At 50.0% G+C, this 20,737-nt stretch overlaps 2 protein-coding genes, 1 long non-coding RNA gene and 1 pseudogene across 7 annotated transcripts in view; 2 read left to right on the top strand and 2 right to left on the bottom strand.

Moving 5' to 3' along the window:
* RPL23 (ribosomal protein L23) overlaps positions 1-20,737 on the bottom strand; it is a 355,976-nt gene that overhangs the window by 243,862 nt on the left and 91,377 nt on the right. Inside the window, exon 1 of one of the 4 annotated variants that reach the window (XM_050762971.1) lies at positions 14,012-14,015. The exons of the other annotated variants lie outside the window; for them this stretch is intronic. The gene's annotated coding sequence lies outside the window, so the exon portion shown is untranslated. Of the gene's footprint in view, positions 1-14,011; positions 14,016-20,737 lie in introns of those variants that run through there. 4 annotated transcript variants of the gene reach the window in all.
* LOC126938301 (uncharacterized) overlaps positions 1-20,737 on the top strand; it is a 147,416-nt pseudogene that overhangs the window by 37,214 nt on the left and 89,465 nt on the right. The gene's annotated exons all lie outside the window — the stretch shown is intronic.
* Positions 1,184-18,776, top strand: LOC126938646 (uncharacterized). Its single transcript, XR_007720144.1, has 3 exons — positions 1,184-1,267; positions 2,749-2,873; positions 18,316-18,776. It is a non-coding gene; the product is annotated as an uncharacterized LOC126938646 (long non-coding RNA).
* Positions 6,492-20,737, bottom strand: part of PLXDC1 (plexin domain containing 1) — an 87,302-nt gene continuing 73,056 nt past the window's right edge. Inside the window, exons 10-14 of the mRNA XM_050762711.1 lie at positions 18,771-18,831; positions 17,570-17,705; positions 12,140-12,175; positions 9,533-9,693; positions 6,492-7,324 (exon numbers count right to left, since the gene is read on the bottom strand). Of these exons, the coding sequence (XP_050618668.1) occupies positions 7,205-7,324; positions 9,533-9,693; positions 12,140-12,175; positions 17,570-17,705; positions 18,771-18,831 (514 nt within the window). The 3' untranslated portion in view covers positions 6,492-7,204. The remainder of the gene's footprint in view (positions 7,325-9,532; positions 9,694-12,139; positions 12,176-17,569; positions 17,706-18,770; positions 18,832-20,737) is intronic.

Here is a 20,737-nt window from a genome sequence, read left to right on the forward strand (position 1 = left end):
CTCTTTGAGGATCTCTACAGGCCTGGAGCAGTCTGTCTGTCATGATTCATAATCTGTTTCTATATTAAACTGTGGCCACGTGGTTCTGGCAACACCCTGAGGTACACAGACAGCAACCTCAGATGGGAATCCAAAAACCTGTGCTTGGGGATTTTCTCTACTTACTAGCTGTGTGACCTTGTGCAAGTCACTTAATGGTGCCTGGCGCACAGGCGTTTAATGAGTGTGGATCAAGTGAATAAATAGGTAAGCCACCTCCCTGAGCCTCATTTTCCTCATCTGGGAAATGGAAAAACGATGCTTCTCCAACAGGCTGCGATCATGTAGGTAGAATTGCTTTCTAAATGGTGCATCTCAAACTTTCATGCACTTCACAGGAATCACCTGGGGAGCTGCCCAAATACAGATTCTGACTCAGTAGGTCTGGGGCCTGAGTGCCGCATTTCCAACTAACCCCAGGGAATGTTAATGCTGCCTGACTGGACCACACTTTATTATTTTATTTATTTATTTATTTATTTTATTTATTTATTTATTTTTTGTAGAGATAAGGTCTTGCTACGTTGCTCATGCTGGTTTCGAACTCCTGGCCTCAAGCCATCCTCCCGTCTTGGCCTCCCAGAGAGCAGGATTACAGGTATGAGCCACTGTACCTGGCTTGGACCACACTTCATTGTATAGATTTACATTTTTTTTAGAGCAGGGTCTTGCTCTGTCCCCCAGGCTAGAGGGCAGTAGTGTGATCATGGCTCACTGAAGCTTCGAACTCCTGGTCCCAAGCCTCCTGAGTAGTTCGGACCACAGGGCATGTACCACTGTGCCTGGCCCTGGACCAAACTTTAACTAGCAAGGTTCTAGAGTCTAAAGTGCTTTCCAGGTGCTTGAAATCATTATTTCTTCAGCCAGTGGGGTGGGAGGGCTGTACCAAGGGCAGAGTGATCAAACATGGAGAGGGAGCTGTGGACACCCACACATGAATAAAGGAAAATCTTGAGTTCCATCAGGGAAATCCTAGCTAGCCCTGAGAAGTAAATAAGCAGCTTGATAAACAGGAAGGTAATAGTAGTCTAAAACAATAGCTAAGGAAGTTAGAGTCAGGAGATGTTTGGTTCCCCTCTAGAAACTAAAGATAACATCTTAACTTACTAGCTGTGTGACCGTGTGCAAGTCACTTAATGGTGCCTGGCACACAGGCGTTTAATGTCCCTGAGCTGTTTTTCAGAAGCCCAGACCTCTCCAAAGGGATCCGCTGGCTTGTAGACCTCAGGTAAGCAGGTGCTGAGGACTGACTGACTATAGTTCGTTCTAAATGTCTTCCTGAGGGACCTGGAGGAGGCCATGCCCATGAGCCAGAGCTAACATTCTTTTCTGCTGATCTCAAATGTCTAGACAAAGCTTTGCCTCCTGAACCAATTGCAAATCAGAAAATCTTTGAACCCACCTTATGACTTGTGGGTCCTGCTTTGAGAGGACCTTTTTAGGTCAAACCAACATATAGCTTCCATGTATTGATTTATGATTTTGCCTGTAATGTCTGCTTTCCTGAAATTTACCCCTGCCTTTTAAAATCTTTACCTGCTGCTGGGCACAGCGGCTCATGCCTATACTCCTAGCACTTCGGGAGGCCAAGGTGGGCAGATCACTTGAGGCCAGGAGTTTGAGACCAGCCTGGTCAACATAGTGATACCTGTCTCTACTAAAAATACAAAAATTAGCTGGATGTGGTGGTACATGCCTGTAGTCCCAGCTACTCAGGAAGTTGAGGCTGGAGAATTGCTTGAACCCAGGAGGCAGAAGTTGCAGTGAGCTGAGATCGTACCACTGCACTCCAGCCTGGGCAACAGAGTAAGTGAGACTCTCTTAAAAAAAAAAAAAAAAAGAAAAGAAAAATTCCTTACAAGCCATCAAGAGTTCATATCTTAAGCATAAGCCACCCAATTCTCCTTGCTTGGAGTCCTGCAAACAAATGCCTTCCTTTATTGTTGCAAAGTTTCAGTGTGGACATCTGGTGTTATTGCACCAGGTGAGAACACCCGGTTTGGTTCTACAACATTCTAGTGTGCCCAGGATTGAGGAGCTTCCTGGGATGCAGGACTTTGTGTGTTAGAACCAGGGGAGTCCCGGATAGAACAATTTGGTCCCCCTATCAGGATAATGAAAGAGAAAGACATGCTTTGGTCTAAGTTGCTGTGTGACCTGAAAAAGAACCAGGCAGCTGATTGCTTAGGTCCCACCTGAGACCAATTAGTCTAGTACCTCCTATTTCACAGAGGTGGAAGCCATCCCAGAGAAGTCCAGTGACTTGGCCCACATCACCCAGCTACTCAGGGGCAGGGCTGAGGCCAAGCTCCCACCTTCCCACTCCCTGTCCAGCTCAGCACCTTCTCCATCAGTTTACATTGTCTTCTCTTAACACATTCCTCTTGATTTGGCAGACACAGCATGTTTATTTATAAACTGGCTTGTTTGGAGCCTGAAATTTAGCATCATTGATTTTGGCTGTGAGGTGTTCACATTTTTCCTCTCTTTGTTTTGGTTTGCTAAACCATGTTTTGTGAGTAAAACCACAAAGTAATAAAAACACAATGAGGCGGCTAAAGTTGTTCAAATGCAAAGCATCCAGAAATGTGACAGCATAGACTTTCTCAGATTTATTGTGTGTCCTCAGACAGTAGACAAAAATGCACGGGGTTTACTTCCAGGGATTTATGGGCCCAATATAAGTAAACAGCTGGGGTTTCTTTTTAGGCTGTTTCTCTTGGAGGTGGTGCAGGAGGTTAAAGAAAGCACCTCTGATGAGCAGATAGCTGGAGGCTGTTTCCAAGATCATGTCTCAGTGAAGAAGTTGGAGTCCAGCAGCCATCAGAACCAAGGTATGTGTGGTGGTCTTCAGAATGCCACCCCAAATCCTTTGCACTTTATTTTGCACACAGCAGGAGTTGTAAAAGAGTGCTTCCTTTTATTATTAACACCGAGAATCCATGCAGACAGTTTACACTAAACACGTGAATACATTGTGTTTTAAAAGGCTGGGTGCCCTCAGTTTCCAGATCTTTCTAATTGTATCACTAAATTCAGGTAGGTTTTTGGAGACAGAGATTGGCCGCGTCGTATCTGTGACACTGACTCTTCTGGTGTAGGTTCGCATGGCCAGGGAGTCTGAGTGCAGCCCCTGATCAGTGCTTCATGCCAACCTGTGAGTCTATTCCAGGAACTAGAGGAGAGAGAGCCTTAGCCTTGCCTGCAACCAGATGAATGGTCAGCTTTAGTGGTGGACACTTTGCTTTTTGAATAGTGTGGTTGGCCAGCAGCTCTTGTCATTGTTTCTCTCTCTCTTAATTTAACAAACCAAGCTGAAGCCTGAGCACAGCTACAACCTTGTCCAATCTCTTTAGCAACAAAATACCTGTGTGTGCATATATTATTGCTAAAAACATTGGACAAGGCTGTATACAAACACACACACACAAACATACACAGATACGCTATACAGGAGACCCCTGATGAAACACACAAATTTTAAAAATTTATTTTTAAACAAATGCAGTGGGATGATTGTGGCTCTGTGCAGCCTTGAACTCCTGAGCTCAAGCGATCCTCCTGCCTCAGGCTCCCAAGTACCTGGGACTACAGGCGTGAGCCACTGCACCTGGTCATGCAGTGAAGGACTTTCTAAGCAAGACCTTGACTTGGAAAGTTGCCACCAACTCCCCAGCTCTGTGAGAAGTTTTGGGGGCAGGGAATTTAAACTCTCAAATTTAGCTGGTTTGCAGGGGCAGTTCTTTCCCAGTGATGAGCTGGGGCTGCTTCTGAAGAACATTTGGAATTAAAATCTAGAGCTCACCCCAGTCAGAGTAAAAAATAGCAGCAAATAAATGTTAGATCACAGCCTCTTCTTAGTCATACCCTTTTATACATGTCATGAGGGTCATTGCCAAAGAAAGAAGTGAGTTAAGTGTAAGGGAATCTGGTCGGAGGTGGACCAATAACCAGACTCATCCGAACGCTTGGCTGATGGTTTTCCAGTTGCTCCGTGGTTTATCCTTTGTGAGGATGCGAGTGACAATCAAGAGTTGGAAACGTGGGGCCTCAGCCCTGCTTCATAAACCAGGCAAGGAAGAGCTGAGGGTGGAGGTAGAGGGGTGCTGGTGGAAGGAGGGTCTGAATTAGAGGAAGAAAAAGGACAGCACAGCAAAGATTTGGGTTCCTTTCAAGCTTCTGAAGGACACAGTGGGCTGTAACAGAGCTCTCTGGATGAGGGAAGCACAGCCCACCAGCAAAGCATCTACCACCTGTGTGTGTCTCAAATGGCCAGTTCCTGTTGTGGCCTGATTCCATGGACGGCACCACTTGTCCCACTCCCTAACTCTAGCACATGTTTCCCCACTGGGAGCTCGGCCAACCATGTTAGATCCCTGAAGGGAAAGAATGTCAGGAGTGGAGGAAGGGGTGGTGATGCAGAGAGGCCTCTGCTGCTAGCCCCTGCAGGTAGAGAAAGTTCCAGATGCCTCGCCCTCAGTCAAAGCAAGCCTGGCTGACCCATGGGATGTCAGTGGCATGGGGAGTGGAGGTATTTGGCGGCAGACGGCCTGTTTGTTTATGACCAAAAGTACCAAGAGAAGCCTACAGATTTCTCAAGCCAAAACACTTAGACCAAGTCTCCCAAAAAATAGAACCAAGCATCTCATAGAGTTAATGATGATTGTCTATAGGATCCCTGACAATGTAAGCATTATCTTTTTCTGTTCTTTTTTTTTTTTTTGGAGACAGGGTCTCACTCTGTCGCCCAGGCTGGAGTACAGTGGCATGATTATGATGATTATGACCCACTGCAGCCCAACCTCCCAGGCTCAAGTGATCCTTCTGCCTCAGCCTCCCTAGTAGCTGGGACTACAGGTGTGCCCCACTACACCTGGCATTTTTGTTGTTATTGTTGCCCAAGCTGGTCTCAAACCCCTGGGCTCAAGCAACCCTCCCACCTTGGCCTCCCAAAGTGCTGGGAGTACAGGCACGAGCCATCATGCTTGGCCAGATAAGCGTTTCTTGGACAGATCCTGGAGTTCTCCAAAGTTTAGAGCAGGTTAACTGGGTAGCTATGGAGTGTGACCAGATGGAGACATGGGTCTTGTGGCCAGCCCTGCGACCGACTGACAGTCTAGCAAGGCAAGGTGGTAGGTACTTCACACACTATGCACACCCATCCCAGGCAGCCGTAGAACCCTAGGCCTCCCCACCCCACAGACACATGCTGGCTCCAGGAAAAGCAAGTGGTTGGTAGGTGCCTCCCCAACCTGGTGTATTTGGGCATCCTTGCCCTGGGCGACACAGTGAGTCCCTTTCTCAAAAAAACATCCCTTCCATGCCAGCTGCCTGTGTCCCAACCACTCAGGCGCTTTGCTGCTCAACAGAATCCACCTGCAGTTCCCTGCTAGGTATGTCTCAAGGAGCCCTTGAGCCACCCGACTTGTCTTTAATGCCTATAAAATCCAGTTCAGAGGAGGAAAAATATTTATCAGGCAAGTCCTGCCTTTGGAGGTATGTATAGGCACTGACACCAGAACAGGCCAGTGAATAAACTCGGCACCAAACAGGCCATCAGAATAGGGAGCCCCTCATGGTAAATGTGGCTGCGCATAGCAAGCTCGCTCAGGGAAAGCTGGGCCGCAGGTTGGGGTAAAGCACTTGATGCAGGCTGTAACATGTTTTGATGCAGAAGTTATTGGTTCTGAGCAGAAAGGGCAAGGTAAGAGAGCAAAGCCTAAAATGCAGTTCCCCCTTGAGTTCTTTTCTCTCCTCTTATTTTACTTCCTTCCCATGATAACATGCCCCAAGGGCTGAGAGCCGCTGTACTGTGTTTAACAGATGGAGAGAACACCTTCTTTAGGCTTTCAGAGCTACAGAAGCCAGGGCTAAAACGCCAACTCTATAGCCATGAGGATCAGCCTTTTTTTTTTTTTTTTTTTTTTTTTTTTTTTGAGACGGAGTCTCGCTCTGCTGTCACCCAGGCTGGAGAGCGGTGGCGCTATCTGAGCTTACTGCAACCTCTGCCTCCCAGGTTCAAGTGATTCTTGTGTCTCAGCTTCCTGAGTAGCTGGGATACAGGCAAGTGCCACCACACCCAGCTAATTTTTTGTATTTTTAGTAGAGACAGTTTCATTATGTTGGCCAGGCTGATCTCAAACTCCTAACTCAGGTGATCCGCCTGCCTCAGCCTCACAAAGTGCTGGGATTACAGGTGTGAGCCACCACACCCGGCTGAGGACCAGCTTGAGTCTAGGGACCCTGGAATGCAACAGCCCCAGTCTTGACTTTAGTTAACCTGTGTCATATGCAGGGGCTTTAGGTGGCCAGGAGCAGGGGATCTGGCTGGCTGGCCATCTCCAGGTCGGGAGGCTCTGAGACTGCTACAGAGCAGACCATTGACAGCCTGTAACTGAGTCCAAATTCATTCTGCTTGCTGCGTGACAGCCAATACGTTGAGAGACAAGGAGTTGGAGCAAGGAAAGGTATTTTATTTCGGAGAGCCAGCAAACCAAGAAGATGGTGGACTAATGTCCTAAAGAACTGTCTTAAAATTATGTGGGTTTTGCCTTGTCTTTTCTGTTTAGGTCAGGGGGAAAGGAAGGGGCTGACAACCGCAGACATCTGGACACCAGCAAGGGTCCAGGGGAGGTTTGCGGAACTTCCTTGTCGTTGGCTAACAGTCTCTCATGTGACAACAGCCAAACCTCCTCCTCGTTCCTATAAATCTTTAACAAAAATAGTTAGCTGTTTACATGCTTCCCCTTTAATCCCAGAGTTAGTTTTGCAAATGGCATGGTTGCTGTTTTTGCGTTTTATCTCAGTGCTCTAAAGTTATCCTAGCCTAGGTGCAGGAATAGGTAAAGGCCCCTTAAACAAAAATGGAGTTAGTTATGTTAGTTCTTCTGCTGTTTCATGGTTACAATGCCCAGAAGAGAACCCTTGCATCAAAACAGGATGAGATTAGATTATTGTTCCTATAAAAAATCCATGTGGTTGTTTTTTGGCCCCTCTTCAACATCCGGGGCGTGCTGACGAAGCGAGCAGCAGCTCTGGAGCCATAAACCACCATCTCATCTCAGCCCAGGGCATGCTGGGAAAGGCCAGGAAAAGTCACTTCTCTTCTTTGCTTTAACTGTCTTTTCTGTGGTCTCAAAGTCTTCACAAGGGAGACCTGGTGTTCTCAGCACTGCTCAGCCTCCATGAAGCCCTCCTTCTCATGGCCCGAGGGCTCCACCTCTGCATAGGTGGAATGGTCGGGGTGGCTGCGAAACTTCATGGCTGGCCAGTGGTGAGGTCTACGCTGCAGAAGGCACAGAGGCAAAGTCAGCGGGCATGCCCCCACCATGGGGACCCCACACTCCTGAGCGACAGAGCCAACCAAGGCTCTCTCTTACAAGGGCCCTGGGGCACTTGGGGCCTACCAGGAGCCACACAACTGACCTTCAGGGACCCTCTCCCTAAAATGTTCCCTGCTGTGATCCCCCAACCACTGGGAAACCTGCCGGAAGCTAGAGTGTGGAAGGAGGATACTTTATCTTTCACTGCGTAGTCTGTAGAACTCATAGCTAAAAGATTCAGCAATACACCAAGTGGAGACCTGGGACTGCAATGTGAGGAAATGGCTCAGAGATGGCTGGAATGGTGCCTGAGGATCTGGAAAAGCCAAGATAACCCTCCAAGGTAGCACAGGGTCCACATCAGAGTCAATAGGGGGCTTATTAAAATACAGATTCTGGCCTGTGCGGAGGCTCATGCCTGTGATCCCAGCACTTTGGGAGGCCAGGGTGGGCAGATCACGTGAGGCCAGGAGCTCAAGACCAGCCTGGCCAACATGGTGAAACGCCATCTCTACTAAAAATACAAAAACTAGCTGGGTGTAGTGGCACGAGCCTGTAGTCCCAACTACTCAGAAGGTTGAGGCACCAGAATTGCTTGAACCCCGGAGGCAGAGGCTGCAGTAAGCTAAGATTGTGCCACTGCACTCCAGCCTTGGTGACAGAGTGAGACTCTCAAATATAAATAAATAAAATGCAGATTCCTGGGCCTGCCTTAGACCTGCCCTATCAGAATCCCTGTGGCCTGGGGATCTGCAATTCCCAGGTGTTACCCAGGTAGGCTAAGACTTCAGAATGGCTAAGCTTCCTAAGAAACTGGGGAATTAGGGCCGGGCACGGTGGCTCACACCTGGAATCCCAGCACTTTGGGAGGCCGAGACAGGTGGATCAGGAGGTCAGGAGTTCAAGACCAGCCTGGCCAAGATGCCGAAACCCCGTCTCTACTAAAAATACAAAAATTAACCGGGTGCGGTGGCACATGCCTGTAATCCCAGCTACTCAGGAGGCTGAGGCAGGAGAATCGCTTGAACCCGGTCAGCAGAGGTTGCAGTGAGCCGAGATTACGCCACTGCACTCTAGCCTGGGTGGCAGAGCAAGATTCCATCTCAAAAAAAAGAAAAAGAAAAAGAAATTGGGAGAATGACCTAGGCCTGTGGGTAATGAGGCTGGTGGGCTCGTGACCCACGTGGAGGAGACTAGAGTCACAGAGGCACCACTGCTACACCCTGTGGGGAACTTTAGAAGCCAGAAGTGGAGGATTGGGGGCAGGAGCTGCTGAGCTCTGCGGCCCCAAGTGAAGGAGGCTGAGCCTTACATCCCATGCTGCCCCTCAGGCTGGCTCTTCAGAATTGAGACGTTCAAAACTTAGCATCCTCAACTAAAGCTCCCAGAGGGCAGCTCTTATCATTATTTCACTTGTCTATTTCATTTTTATTTTAGAGATGGGGTCTCCTCTATCGCCTAGGTTGGAGTACAGTGGTATGATCAGGGCTCACTGCAGCCTCAAACCACTGGGCTCAAGGGATCCTCCCACCTCAGCTTCCCAAGTGGCTGGGACCACAGGTGCGTGCCACCATGCTGGGATAATTTTTAAAATTTTTGTAGAGACAGAGTCTTGCTCTGTTGCTCAGGTTAGTCTCTAAACTCCTGTGCTCAAGTAATCCTGCCTCAGTTTCTCAAAGTGCTAGGATCTTGGGAAGGAGCCACTGCACGTGCCCCTCAATTTTAACCTTAAAGGCAGGTATCAGTAGGCAAAAGAGGCAGAGACCCTGGTTCCATCATGGCTTTGAGTAAGAACTGAGCCTGGCATTTGGGCATGAGACCATAAATCACTAGAGATAGGCTGCACAGCCACTAGATGGGCACTGTGTGGCACTGTGGCCTTCTTTCTTTCCTCCGGGGATTCTTTTCTGATTTCACGAATGGGGGAACAAAAGCAGAGGGGTTGTTTCACAGGACAGGAGGGCCGAGGGAGTTCTGAGGTGCTGATTTCTCAGGGTGTAGGACTTAGTGGGCGCCAGCTATCTCAAAATGTGTCAGGATGGGGTGGATGAGGTCTTCTCAGGTATGTGGCAGGGGAGAGGGAGAAGGGGAGAGGCAGGGAACAAATGGCCCAGGAGACGCTGACGCAGAAGCGGATGGCAGCCAGCCCTGCGGCCACAGATGACACGGACCTCGATGAAGAAGAGCGCAGCGTTGGATGTGGGGTGGCCATTGATGTAAATTCCAGCCAGGATGATGGCCGCCACAAGGAGGACTGCCAGCACAATGCCCACGATGGTGCCCAGGTGCACAGGGGTGCCCTTTGTCTTGGGGGACAGGTTGTTCTGAAGGCCTGTGGAGAGATCATTAGGGCAGGCAGGGGCTGCAGGGGAGCAGGGAAGGTGGAACCATGGGGTCTTGGGTTCTAACAAAGTCTCAGAGATGAAAGCCGACAGAGCCTTTGGGTCCACGTATCAAATACAGGAAGAGGTTGGGTGGGAGTTGGAATCATTATGAGTAAGGCATTCATGTTGTGCTTGACACCATCTGGGTAGTTTTCCAAAATCACCTAAAAGTTGCCCCAAATGTCTAATAAGGATCATAAGAGAAGTTCTCTCTGATATCTGTGCCACTACGTAAGTGCTATTAAGGAATTCACAAAGGGCATCTGAGGGTTAAGAGTTTGGGATCTGAAATCTGGCTGCCTGGATTGAAATCTATGCTCTGCCACTTACTAGCTGTGTGACCTTGTGCAAATTATCTAACCTTTCTCTGTCTTCATTATCACTTCTGTTGAACAAGGATAATAATACCCACCTAATGGGGTTATTGTGAAGGTTAAAATGACATGATTCATGTCAAGCACTGAGGACCATGTCTCCCATTTTGGATGACTTCAATAAGTATTAGCTATTATGATGGCAAATGACCATAGTTTTTCCTATCACTGTCCACTCCCAGATTGTGACCTCTTGGAGGGCAAGGATGATGTCTTATTCAACTCTGTGTCCTCAGCTTTTAGAAAAACTGGCAGGGGCTGGCCGTGATGGCTCACTCCTCTAATTCCAGCACTTTGGGAGGCCAAGGCAGGCGGATCACCTGAAGTCAGGATTTCAAGACCAGCCTGGCCAACATGGTGAAACCCCATCTCTCCTAAAAATACAAAAATTAGCCAGGTGTGGTGGCATACTCCTGTAGTCACAGCTACTCAGGAGGCTGAGGCAGGAGAATAGCTTGAACCTAGGAGGCGGAGGTTGCAGTGAGCCGAGATCGTGACACTGCACTCAAGCATGGGTGACAGAGTGAGACTCCATCTCGAACAAAACAAAAAAACTGGCAGGCCCGTCAGAGAAGCTCCAAGAAAGTATATGGAATGATGTAGGTCCTCTGGAAGCCAATAAGCCAACAGGCACTCTCTGAGAACATCCTAGGCATTTGAAATACATCCCGGGGGAGAGAGTATTTTCCACAGAGCTGGAAGCTCAACCCCTTTCGTGCATGACTGAGGTAATGGAAATAACAGAGAAGTTAAGTGATTTCCCCACAGACACACAAATTCAGTGCCCACCCCTAAAAAACCTAGTTGCCTGACACTACCTGGGGTGGCTATTTGCCTCTTTACCCTATCCTAAAGGAATGTGGAGATAATGAGGTAGAGAAGACAGATGAGCAGGCTGGCAACAAAAATGTTGCATTCTTCCTACACAGCTAGTGGGTGGGTTGGAAGGCAGCTAGGGGTGGCGAGTTTTAATGGGATGTTGCATGCACTCAAAATCATTGTCCTCCCCATCCCCTTTGCTCTACTCTGCACTCTGTAAGCAGAGGACACCCAGGAGAGAAACTATCCTGGGGCACTCCAGGGCATGGCTAGGGCCTCTGTCTGCCAACAGGTGGGAGGACTGAGGTGAAATGCCCCAAGTGAACCTCCCCTGACCTGGATGGCAATCAGCCCGCAGCCTGCAGTGGCTCTGATGATTTGATGATGAGGGCTTCTGCTGATGAGCACATGGTGCAGAGTGAGGGGATTATGGTCCAGCCACCCCCACACACACACACACACACACACACTCACACCCACTGCCTATGGAGGAGCAATGGCTCCATCTCTGCTGGGGGACACCATCACACTGTGCTGCATTAATAATCTTTCCTCTCCTGCTGGAAGCCCAGATGACAATCTCCAGCCCTGGGGTTGGAAGGCACTTTCATCTCTACTCTTGCACAGGTTGCAACAAAGGCCTGAGCTGGCTCTGGGCAAAGGGCAGGGGAGGTGGGGGCAGCTCCCACCCTCAGAAAGGAGATTATCCTTCTAGGTAATCCTAGGAGGCTGCAGTGAGTCCCACCTTCTGGTACCCTGCAAAAATTGTAGTGGACCATTTTATGTCCTCTGCCAGCCTGAGTGAGGAAAGAAGCTGCTCTCCACCCCTTGCTGACTATGAGCCCGTGGGGATCGGAGGGGATGGCCACAGGCCCCACCCATGCCTGCCCTGGCTCAGTCCTTCCCCTCCTCCCACTCCTTTCTGGGCAGTGAATATTCAAGGGCAGAGAGCCAGGAGAAGAACCACAGGAGGTTCGTGGCTGAGGTGAGAAATGTCGGGTAGACATGTTCCTTCAATCTAGGGCACCTGTACCCAGAAGCACCCCTGCCTCCCCACCCAGCAGAAGGTCTGGGATGCTCAGGCTGCAGTTGCTCCCTCTCCGCACTCATAAAAATAGTGCAGGCAGCTGCTGCACCCTCTTCTGGGGTGGGTCCAAGAGGCGCTGGGTCTGACGCTGAGGGCAGGTGGTTCTGTACTCACCATCTCCTCCTGCATAGGGATTCGACTTGGTGTCATCTTCAAAGAGAGAGGACAGAAGGAGCAAGATTAGTGGACTCATTACGGCCTTTGTCACTCTGAGTCCAGATGGGACTTTAGGGAGGTTCAGCCCAAACTTTCATTTTAGAGGTAAGGAAACTGAGGCTCAGAGAGGGGAGGAGACTTGCTCAACATCACACAGCAGTTGAGTGTAGCTGGAGGGTGGGGAGTATATGAGCGGCGGCTGGTGAGAGATGAGGCTGGGAGTGGAGGGCCGGCTGCCAGGAGAGCAATAGGAGGCTGTGCACGTTCTTCTGCGGGGCAATAGAGAGCTGAGTATGGGTCTGAAGAGGGACTGTATGTGTCACAAGGTGAGATCAGCTTGGAGACTCCCTGGGGCTGCAGTGTGCAGGAGACAGTCCCAACCCACTTTTTGTCTATACTTCGAGACCTGTCGCCTGTGGCTTTCTAAGTAAGTTTCAAGGGTCCACCCTTCCTATGATTCCTTCCCAAGCAGATTTTTATGGGGAAAGACAAGCAAGAGTTTCATGTCAGGAGAATGCTGTAAATGACTGAAGATTCTTGCCCTAAGCACCTGAACTTTATTTATTTATTTATTTATGGAGAGAGGTCTTGCTCCATCACACGGTCTGGAGTGCAGTGGTACAATCACAGCTCACTGCAGCCCTGACCTCCTGAACTCAAGTGACCATCCCACCTCAGCCTCCCGAGTAGCTGCACCTGGCTAATAAAAAAATATTTTTTTGAGATGAGGTCTCACTGTGTTGCCCAGGCTGGTCTCCAACTCCTAGGCTCAAGCAATCCTCTTACCTCAGCCTCTCAAAGCACTGGGGTTATAGGCGAGAGCCACCTCACCTGGCCTAACAAGGTATTTAAACTCACGCAGGAAGAAATGCATGCAATGTTGATCAAATGAGTGGTCATTTTCTGTTGTTAGTTGTCACTTCTTGTGGCTATCAAGGTGTTCTGTTCTGTTGCTTATAAGATAAGCCCTTCTGCACACAGTTGTTCTGGGTGAGTGCCTGTCTCTCTTTGGAATAAAATGCATGGGCTTTGTGACAGCTACTTGCCACTCAGAGGTCTTCTGGTTCATTTAAGTGAGTAGCGTTTGATTGCGAGTGAACAGCTCTTAAATCCAGCCCCCATGTCTCCCGCTCTTCCTGCCCTGCTGCTTTCTACCTCTGTCCTGCCCAGGCAGGCCCCTGCTGGGTCCCTTCGTTCACGTCTCCCTGTTGGAGCCTGTACCCTCATAGAATGGACGGGAAAGACTATCCCACGCCTGCCTCTGCAAGTCTCCCTGTGTGGGCTGTAACCACACAGGCAGGAGAGTGACTCAAGCTGTCCTGCCAAGATGCCTTGCAACTTGGGCATGTCGGGGGAAGTCATCATTAAAAATGTTTTTTCTTATAAACCAGGCACAATGGCACGTACCTGCAGCTACTCAGTAGGTTGAGGTGGGAGGATCCTTGAGCCCAGGAGTTCAAGTCCAGCCTGGGTAACATAGCAAGATCCCGAACCACACTCCAAAAAGTTTTTTCTCTTACAGATGTAACTTCAGAATCTTTGCCACCTCTTCCAGGACTGGAAGGACATAGAGCCCTAACTGTCTTCACTTTTTACTCTAATGAATGTTTTCTGTTGGGAACCATTACACAAAACGTAGAAGTGAGACCCATTTCTGAGCTGGCAGGGGATGCACACAGATAATAAAACTGGCAGACAGAACTCACTGCCTCTGTAGGACAGAGGACCTACGTGGTGGGCTGTAGGACAGCCCGGGGGCTCAGTAATAACAAGTCAGGATTTAGGCTTGGCCCCCAAGCGGCGTGCCCTGGGCTCCCCATGCCACCACAGCCCCCCTTCTAGCCTCTGACACTGTGGCTCCACCAGACACTGTCTGGCTAAACCCTCTGGATGTGGCAGGGTGTGTCTGCAGCCCTCCTGGCCCAGTGCTGGGCTCAGAACATGCCCTCAGTAAGCCTAGGGGGCTAACTGGTGGTAACTAAGCAGGGACTACCTCCTTGTAAGAGGAGCTTTCTTTGACTGGAAGGTTACCCCTGGACTCAATCACCAACTCCCCAAAGGGCAAAGTTTCTTTCTGCTTCTTTTTCTTTTCTTTTCTTTTTACTTTCTTTCTTTTTCTTTTTTTGAGACAGTGTTTCACTGTCACCCAGGCTAGAGTGCAGTGGCACAATCATAGCTCACTGCAGCCTCAACCTCCCAGGCTCAGGCGATCCTCCCACCTCAGCTTCCTGAGTAGCTGGGATTACACATAAGGGCCACCACGCCCAGCTAATTTTTGATTTTTGGTAGAGACATAGTTTTGCCACGTTGCCCAGGCTGGTCTTGAACTCCTGAGCTCAAGTGATCCGCCTGCCCGAGCATCCTAAAGTATTGGAATAACAGGCGTGAGCCTCCTCTCCCAGCCTCTACTTCTTTTTCACTGAATCCCCTGCAGCAGCACCACGTGCTCTGCTCTCAGTGCCAGCTCCTTGTTATTCCGGAGCAACTTCAGAGTAATGGGAGCTGTCGCAATCTGCCTCACTTTCCCACATTTTGCTACTCTACCCTGACCCTGAATTCACATAGAGCCTTTTCCATTTCTTTCAGCACCAAGAGAGGCAATGGGGTTGAGGGGAAAGATCTCTGCTTTTGGAGCTAGATGAAACCTGACTCTATCCCTTCTTGGCTGTGTGACCTTGGGAAGTCATCTGCCTCTCTGAGCCTTAGTGTCTCCTTTATGAAACAGGGATATAACAGTGTCAAGATCCAGGATTGTTGGGAGGACTGAATATTAATTTACATGCCACTTTAGCACCCTACTGGGCATAGAGTTGGTCCCCAAAAATGCTGGTGCTTTCTATCATTCATTCATTCTCCTCCACAACTTCCCCCCAGCCAGGTCCATGGGTCCCTGCCCTTGTTCTCTAGTTTTCTAGGAAAGGCAGGGGACACACCAGGCTCGGTGGCTCACGCCTGTAATCTCAGCACTTTGGGAGGCTGAGGTGGGTGGATCACGAGGTCAGGAGTTTGAGACCAGCCTGGCCAACATGGCGAAACCCCATCTCTACTAAAAATACAAAAATTAGCCGGGTGTGGTGGCGTGCGCCTATAGTCCCAGCTACTTGGGAGGCTGAGGTGGGAGAATTGCTTGAACCTGGGAGGCAGAGGTTGCAGTGAGCTGAGATTGTACCACTGCACTCCAGCCTGGGTGACAGAGCGAGACTAGGTCTAAAGAAAAAAGAAGGCCGGGCGCGGTGGCTCAAGCCTGTAATCCCAGCACTTTGGGAGGCCGAGACGGGCGGATCACGAGGTCAGGAGATCGAGACCATCCTGGCTAACACCGTGAAACCCCGTCTCTACTAAAAAATACAAAAACTAGCCGGGCGAGGTGGCGGGCGTCTGTAGTCCCAGCTACTCCGGAGGCTGAGGCAGGAGAATGGCGTAAACCTGGGAGGCGGAGCTTGCAGTGAGCGGAGATCCGGCCACTGCACTCCAGCCCGGGCGACAGAGCGAGACTCCGTCTCAAAAAAAAAAAAAAAAAGAAAAGAAAAAAGAAAGGGGACACTGTGGAAAGAACATCTCACCACTTACCCCTCACATAACTTTCAATAACCTACTTTGCCCCTTTATGAGCCTCTTTATCTATAAGAAAGGACTGTGGGCCAGACATGGGGGCTTAGGCCTATAATCCCGGCACTTTTAGAGGTTGAGGCAGGAGGATCACCTGAGCCCAGGAGTTTGAGATCAGCCTGGGCAACAGAGTGAGACCTCATCTCTACAAAAAATTTTTTAAAAATTAGCCAGGTATGGTGGTACATGCCTGTAGTCCCAGCTGCTTGGGAGGCTGAGGTGGGAGGATTGCTTGAGCCCAGGAGTTGGGGGCTGCAGTGAGCCATGATCACACCACTGTACTCCAGCCTGGGCAACAGTGAGACCCCGTCTAAAAAAAAAAAAAAAAAAAAAAAAAATCCTAACATAGGATTAGAGGGGGAAGAAAATAGTGGCTGAATAATGTTTTAAAATATTAACTTTTTTCTTCTTTCCTTTCCTTCTTATCATTATTCCTTTCAAGCAGATATTTGGTTCAGGGGAGGCTATAAAGAACCCACAAGTCTTTCAGTCTTAGCCTAAAGGGACGGGGCTTTCAAAGCTGGATGTGGGGTTTTGTTTTGTTTTGAGACAGGGTCTTACCCTGCCACCCAGGCTGGAGTGCAGTGGCATGATCTTGGCTCACTGCAACCTCTACCTCCCAGGTTCAAGCAATTCTCCTGTCTCACCCTCCCAAGTAGCTGGGACTACAGGCGCCCACCACCACGCTCAGTTAATTTTTGTATTTTTAGTAGAGATGGGGTTTCACTGTGTTGGCCAGTCTGGTCTCAAACTCCTGACCTCATGATCCGCCCACCTCGGCCTCCCAAAGTGCTGGGATTACAAGCGTGAGCCACCGCACCCGGCCAATTTTTATATATTTAGTAGAGACGGGGTTTTACCATGTTGGCCAGGCTGGTCTCGAACCCAGTGATTCGCCCACCTCAGCCTCCCAAAGTGCTGGGATTACAGGTGTGAGCCACTGTGCCTGGCTGCGATGCAGGGTATTGAAAAAGGATAAAAGAGAGGAATGTCTCAGACATAGCTACAGAATCCTGGAGGGGGCATGGGAGAAAGGGAAGAGATTTGAGGCCTGGGACCAGAGGAGCCTGCACAAGGCTTCCTGGGACACTGCCTGGTGCATTCAGGGGGATGGACCTCTGGCAGCTTCAACCAAGACCCCCAGGCCTCCAGGTAGCAGGGAAGCCCCTGGTTCGGCCAGACCTGAATAGTCAGGGTGGATGGACAGCTGAGGTGGAATTCCCCATCCATCACTCCAGGAGCAGGGAAGTCCCTGGACAGTCCCTGAATAGTCAGGGTGGATGGACAGCTGAGGTGGAATTCCCCATCCATCACTCCAGGGCCTGAAAGTGAGAAGCTGGGGGAACTTACAGAAAAACAAGGCAGCCTTTCTCTCACACCTGAGTGTATGGATTGAGTTCATATCTGCTACAGGGATGAGCCTTTTCAGGTTCTGTGAGGACTGCTATTAAGATTAGCAGAGATAAGTTATATAAAATACCTGGCACTGGGCTGGGATATTAATTTTTCCCCTCTTCACAGTGAATTCTGTCTGTAGCCCTGATGTGGGCCAGCACAGTGGTTAGAGCCTAGGAGTAGAGTTCAAGTTCTGAATCTGCCTCTGCTTCTCACCAGCAAGTGACCTAAACTGTCTGAACTTCAGGCCCCCTTAGCTATAAAAGGATGGGGCAGTTCCCATCCCATAAGATCATCGCTGTCAGGGAGAGAGAGGGGGAGCCCCAGAGGGGTAGTTCTCCTTCCTGGCCTCCTCTCTGCTCCCCACCTGGGCTCAGGACTTACCTTCTGTGGTGAGGCTGTCGATGAAGAGGGAGGAGGAGGTAGTGGTGAGGTCTCCATCATAGGGGCTGAAGGAAGTGTCAGGGGAGGCCGAGTTGTGGTACTCATCCTGGAAGTCCTCGCACGTCCTGCCCTCTGCCTGCAGGAGAGAGCCAGTGCTGTGTCCTGAATGCATTTACACCTTTCCCTTCATCCTGAAAGCATCTTATCTTACAGGGCAATTTATCTGTCAGCTGCTTCAAATCCTTCCTCAAGGAAGGAGCTGAGATGCCAATCTCAAATAAATAGAGCAAATCTGAACGGTCACCAACAGCTAACTTCAGAAGTAGGCGGCTGGACAAGATTTTTTTTTAAGCCCAGACTCAGACTAATAAATAGACCGTGGTGAGTGCATGGCCATGGGGTCTGGAGAGTTGATATTTAAATGCTGGGCCCATCACCTTCTAGCTGCAAGATGCAGGCCAATTCATTAAACTTCTCTGAGCCCCCATTTTCCCCTCTGATCAATGGGGGCAATGGCCCCAGCTTCTGGGTCAGCCTAAATAAGAGCGAGGGTAGGGCAGCTCACAGTCACATGCTTGGCACATGCAGCATGCTTGCTTTGCAAGAAGAGATAAAGGGAGGGGGCAAAAAAAAAAAAAAAAAAAAGAGGGCACAGATGAATAGACTCATCTGTGTTAGTCTATGGTGTGAGAAAAGGATGCTTTCCATCCAGAATCAGTGTTGAGTGTACTGGAAAATTCTTGCAGCGAGAAGGAACCTGGATGGGATTCTAAAAAGGAGATGCCCGGAACCACCCTCCTTACTTCCAGAATGACTGCCTTCCTCAAAAGCCAGAGGACCAGAGGCTCAGCAGGTGCGTCATTAACGTCAGCAGGTGCACAGTCTCCCAGAGGAGCCAGCAGTGGCTGAGGCCATGCCTAACATCCCCTCTGCATGCACCAAAAGAATTCCTTGAGAGCTGCCCACTTAAGGCCAAGGCATCAGAATGCTCGCCTCAAAGACCCACAGAGCCCTCTGAAACCTTCCAAAGTGGGTCTCATTGTCTCAGGGCAGTCTGGAAAAGAAATCTCAGATAGAGGGGAGGATATTGCCAAGAGCTAATGCCACCTTGAGAGGAGTTTGCAGGAGCGGGCTCTACCGGCTTCCCTCCTATTCCCTACCACCTGGCACAGGAATTGCAGCCGATACTTATGCTTCTCACCTCCTGTGCACAGCCATAGTCCATCCATTCCTGGCGATAGCGGTCAAAGCCACTGGAGCATCTGCAGGAGGACCAAAAGGTCAGAGGTGTGATGGGATCGACAAGGAAGCCCTCCCGTCACTGTTCAGTAACAACTCTCTGCTGATAGTGAGAAGAGGAGCTAAGGCCCCCAGGCTGAGGTCGTCAGGCACTCCTGTTCCCTCTACTTCCCTGGAAGATGAAGGTATTTGTGGCATCCCTGCCTTCCTTCTGACCCAGCTCCCCAGGACCAAGGCCTCATCTGCCCATGTGAGTAGGTGTAGGGGCTAGCAGGACTGCATGAGCTCCAGTGATCCTCAAGGTCGTCTTGACTGTGAGCTGCCATGACACTGCTGAGAATCCAGGCAATTCACATACGTGTTTTCATCCTGGTTATTGAGGGGCCTAACCTTGGGAAGGAGAGTGGGGCTAAAGGTAGGCATCAGCAGATTTAGTCAACACCTCCCAGGTGATCATTCAAGGGCAGAAATGATCTTGCCGGAGGCTGGGAGAGATTTACAACTGGCTGACAAGGGTCTCCAGAGAGGGCATTGGGTAGCTCAGCTGGGTGGAAGACACCAAGCACCCCTGTAGGGAAAGGATGGGGGCATGGTGATGCACCAGAGAATGCTCTCCATGGATCATTCCCAACTTTTTGTTCTTTACTCTTTGGTGCTAGGGGAACCCTCCAAGCCCTACTGAAGCCCAGGGACATCTGCATAGGAAGAATAACATCATGAACCACCAGTGCCGAGAAGGAACTCTCAGCAGGTTAACTGCACCAGCACCCACTGAAGTTCGGTGAGGCCAAGGGCCAAGGCTTGCCAAGAGCTGTCAGTCTTTCCTTCTACAGATGCCTCTGGGCTCTGAGCTGCTCCTCCTGCAGCAGGGATGGCTGAACTGAGCCAGCCACACTCTCCTTCTGTCAGGCCCTCTATGCCCACTACTTTGGGGGATGGAGGATTAGGAAGGCTATTGGAGGCTGAGAACTAAAGTTTCTTTTAGTGTGGGTGTGGTGGCTCATGCCTGTAATCCCAGCGTTTTGAGAGGCTGAGGCAGGAGGATTGCTGGAGCCCAGGAATTTAAGGCTATAGTGAGCTATGATGGCACCACTGCACTCCAGCCTGGGTGACAGAGCAAGACCCTGTCTCTTAAAAACAAACAAACAAACAAACAAACAAAAAGAAAGTTCTTTTAGACCATGCTAACTGATTCTTTAAAAGATTGAGCCTTTGGTATGGGTTTATGACCCCCGTTTCTGGAGCTAATCCTGGAATTAACGTTACCCTTAGACTCCAGACTGGGCCATGGCAGGGGGCGGGGGCACCTGCCATGAGAGATGAAATTGTTTAAATCCATTCCAGCCCAAGAGCAAGGAGGAAAGCTCTGGGAGGCTGTGAAAGGCAGACTGGGTGGAGGGAGAGGAGCAGAGAACCATGCGGGGACTGACTGCAGCTGTTGCCAGACAGACCATGTCAGCTGGCCCTGCCCTCCGGGTTTTTGGGGACCTGGGTTCAGCTCTCAGTTGCAGCTGAGGCTTCAGAGAGCTTGTAAGAAAGGACAGTGTGCAGGAGTGAGCCCAGGCCCACGGGGCGCCTGGGGATGGGATGGTTTCCAACTCGCACCAGCCGTGCTCCCCCGGGTGGAGTTTCTCTGTGCTCCTCTCTGCTGACACAACCCCTGCAGATGCACACAATCAGAGGCCTTGCCCTTCCCCCAGCCTGACCAACCTCCTAATGTTGAGGAGGGCCCAACCCTCATTAAACTCATGGTCTCTGAATTTGGGCGTATGCTTTAAATGGGGGTTGCATTGATGGGAGGGTCTGGCTGTCATCTGACCCATTTTGCAGTTCTCATGGCTCAGTGCTTGTGAAAGCTGAGTCATGTGGTGGCAGGCAGCCCCAGGATCCCAGGGCTCATCTGAGGCCATCTCTCCATCGCTGAGACCA

This window comes from Macaca thibetana, chromosome 16 (genome assembly GCF_024542745.1).
Source record: "Macaca thibetana thibetana isolate TM-01 chromosome 16, ASM2454274v1, whole genome shotgun sequence".
Lineage (NCBI taxonomy): Eukaryota > Metazoa > Chordata > Mammalia > Primates > Cercopithecidae > Macaca > Macaca thibetana.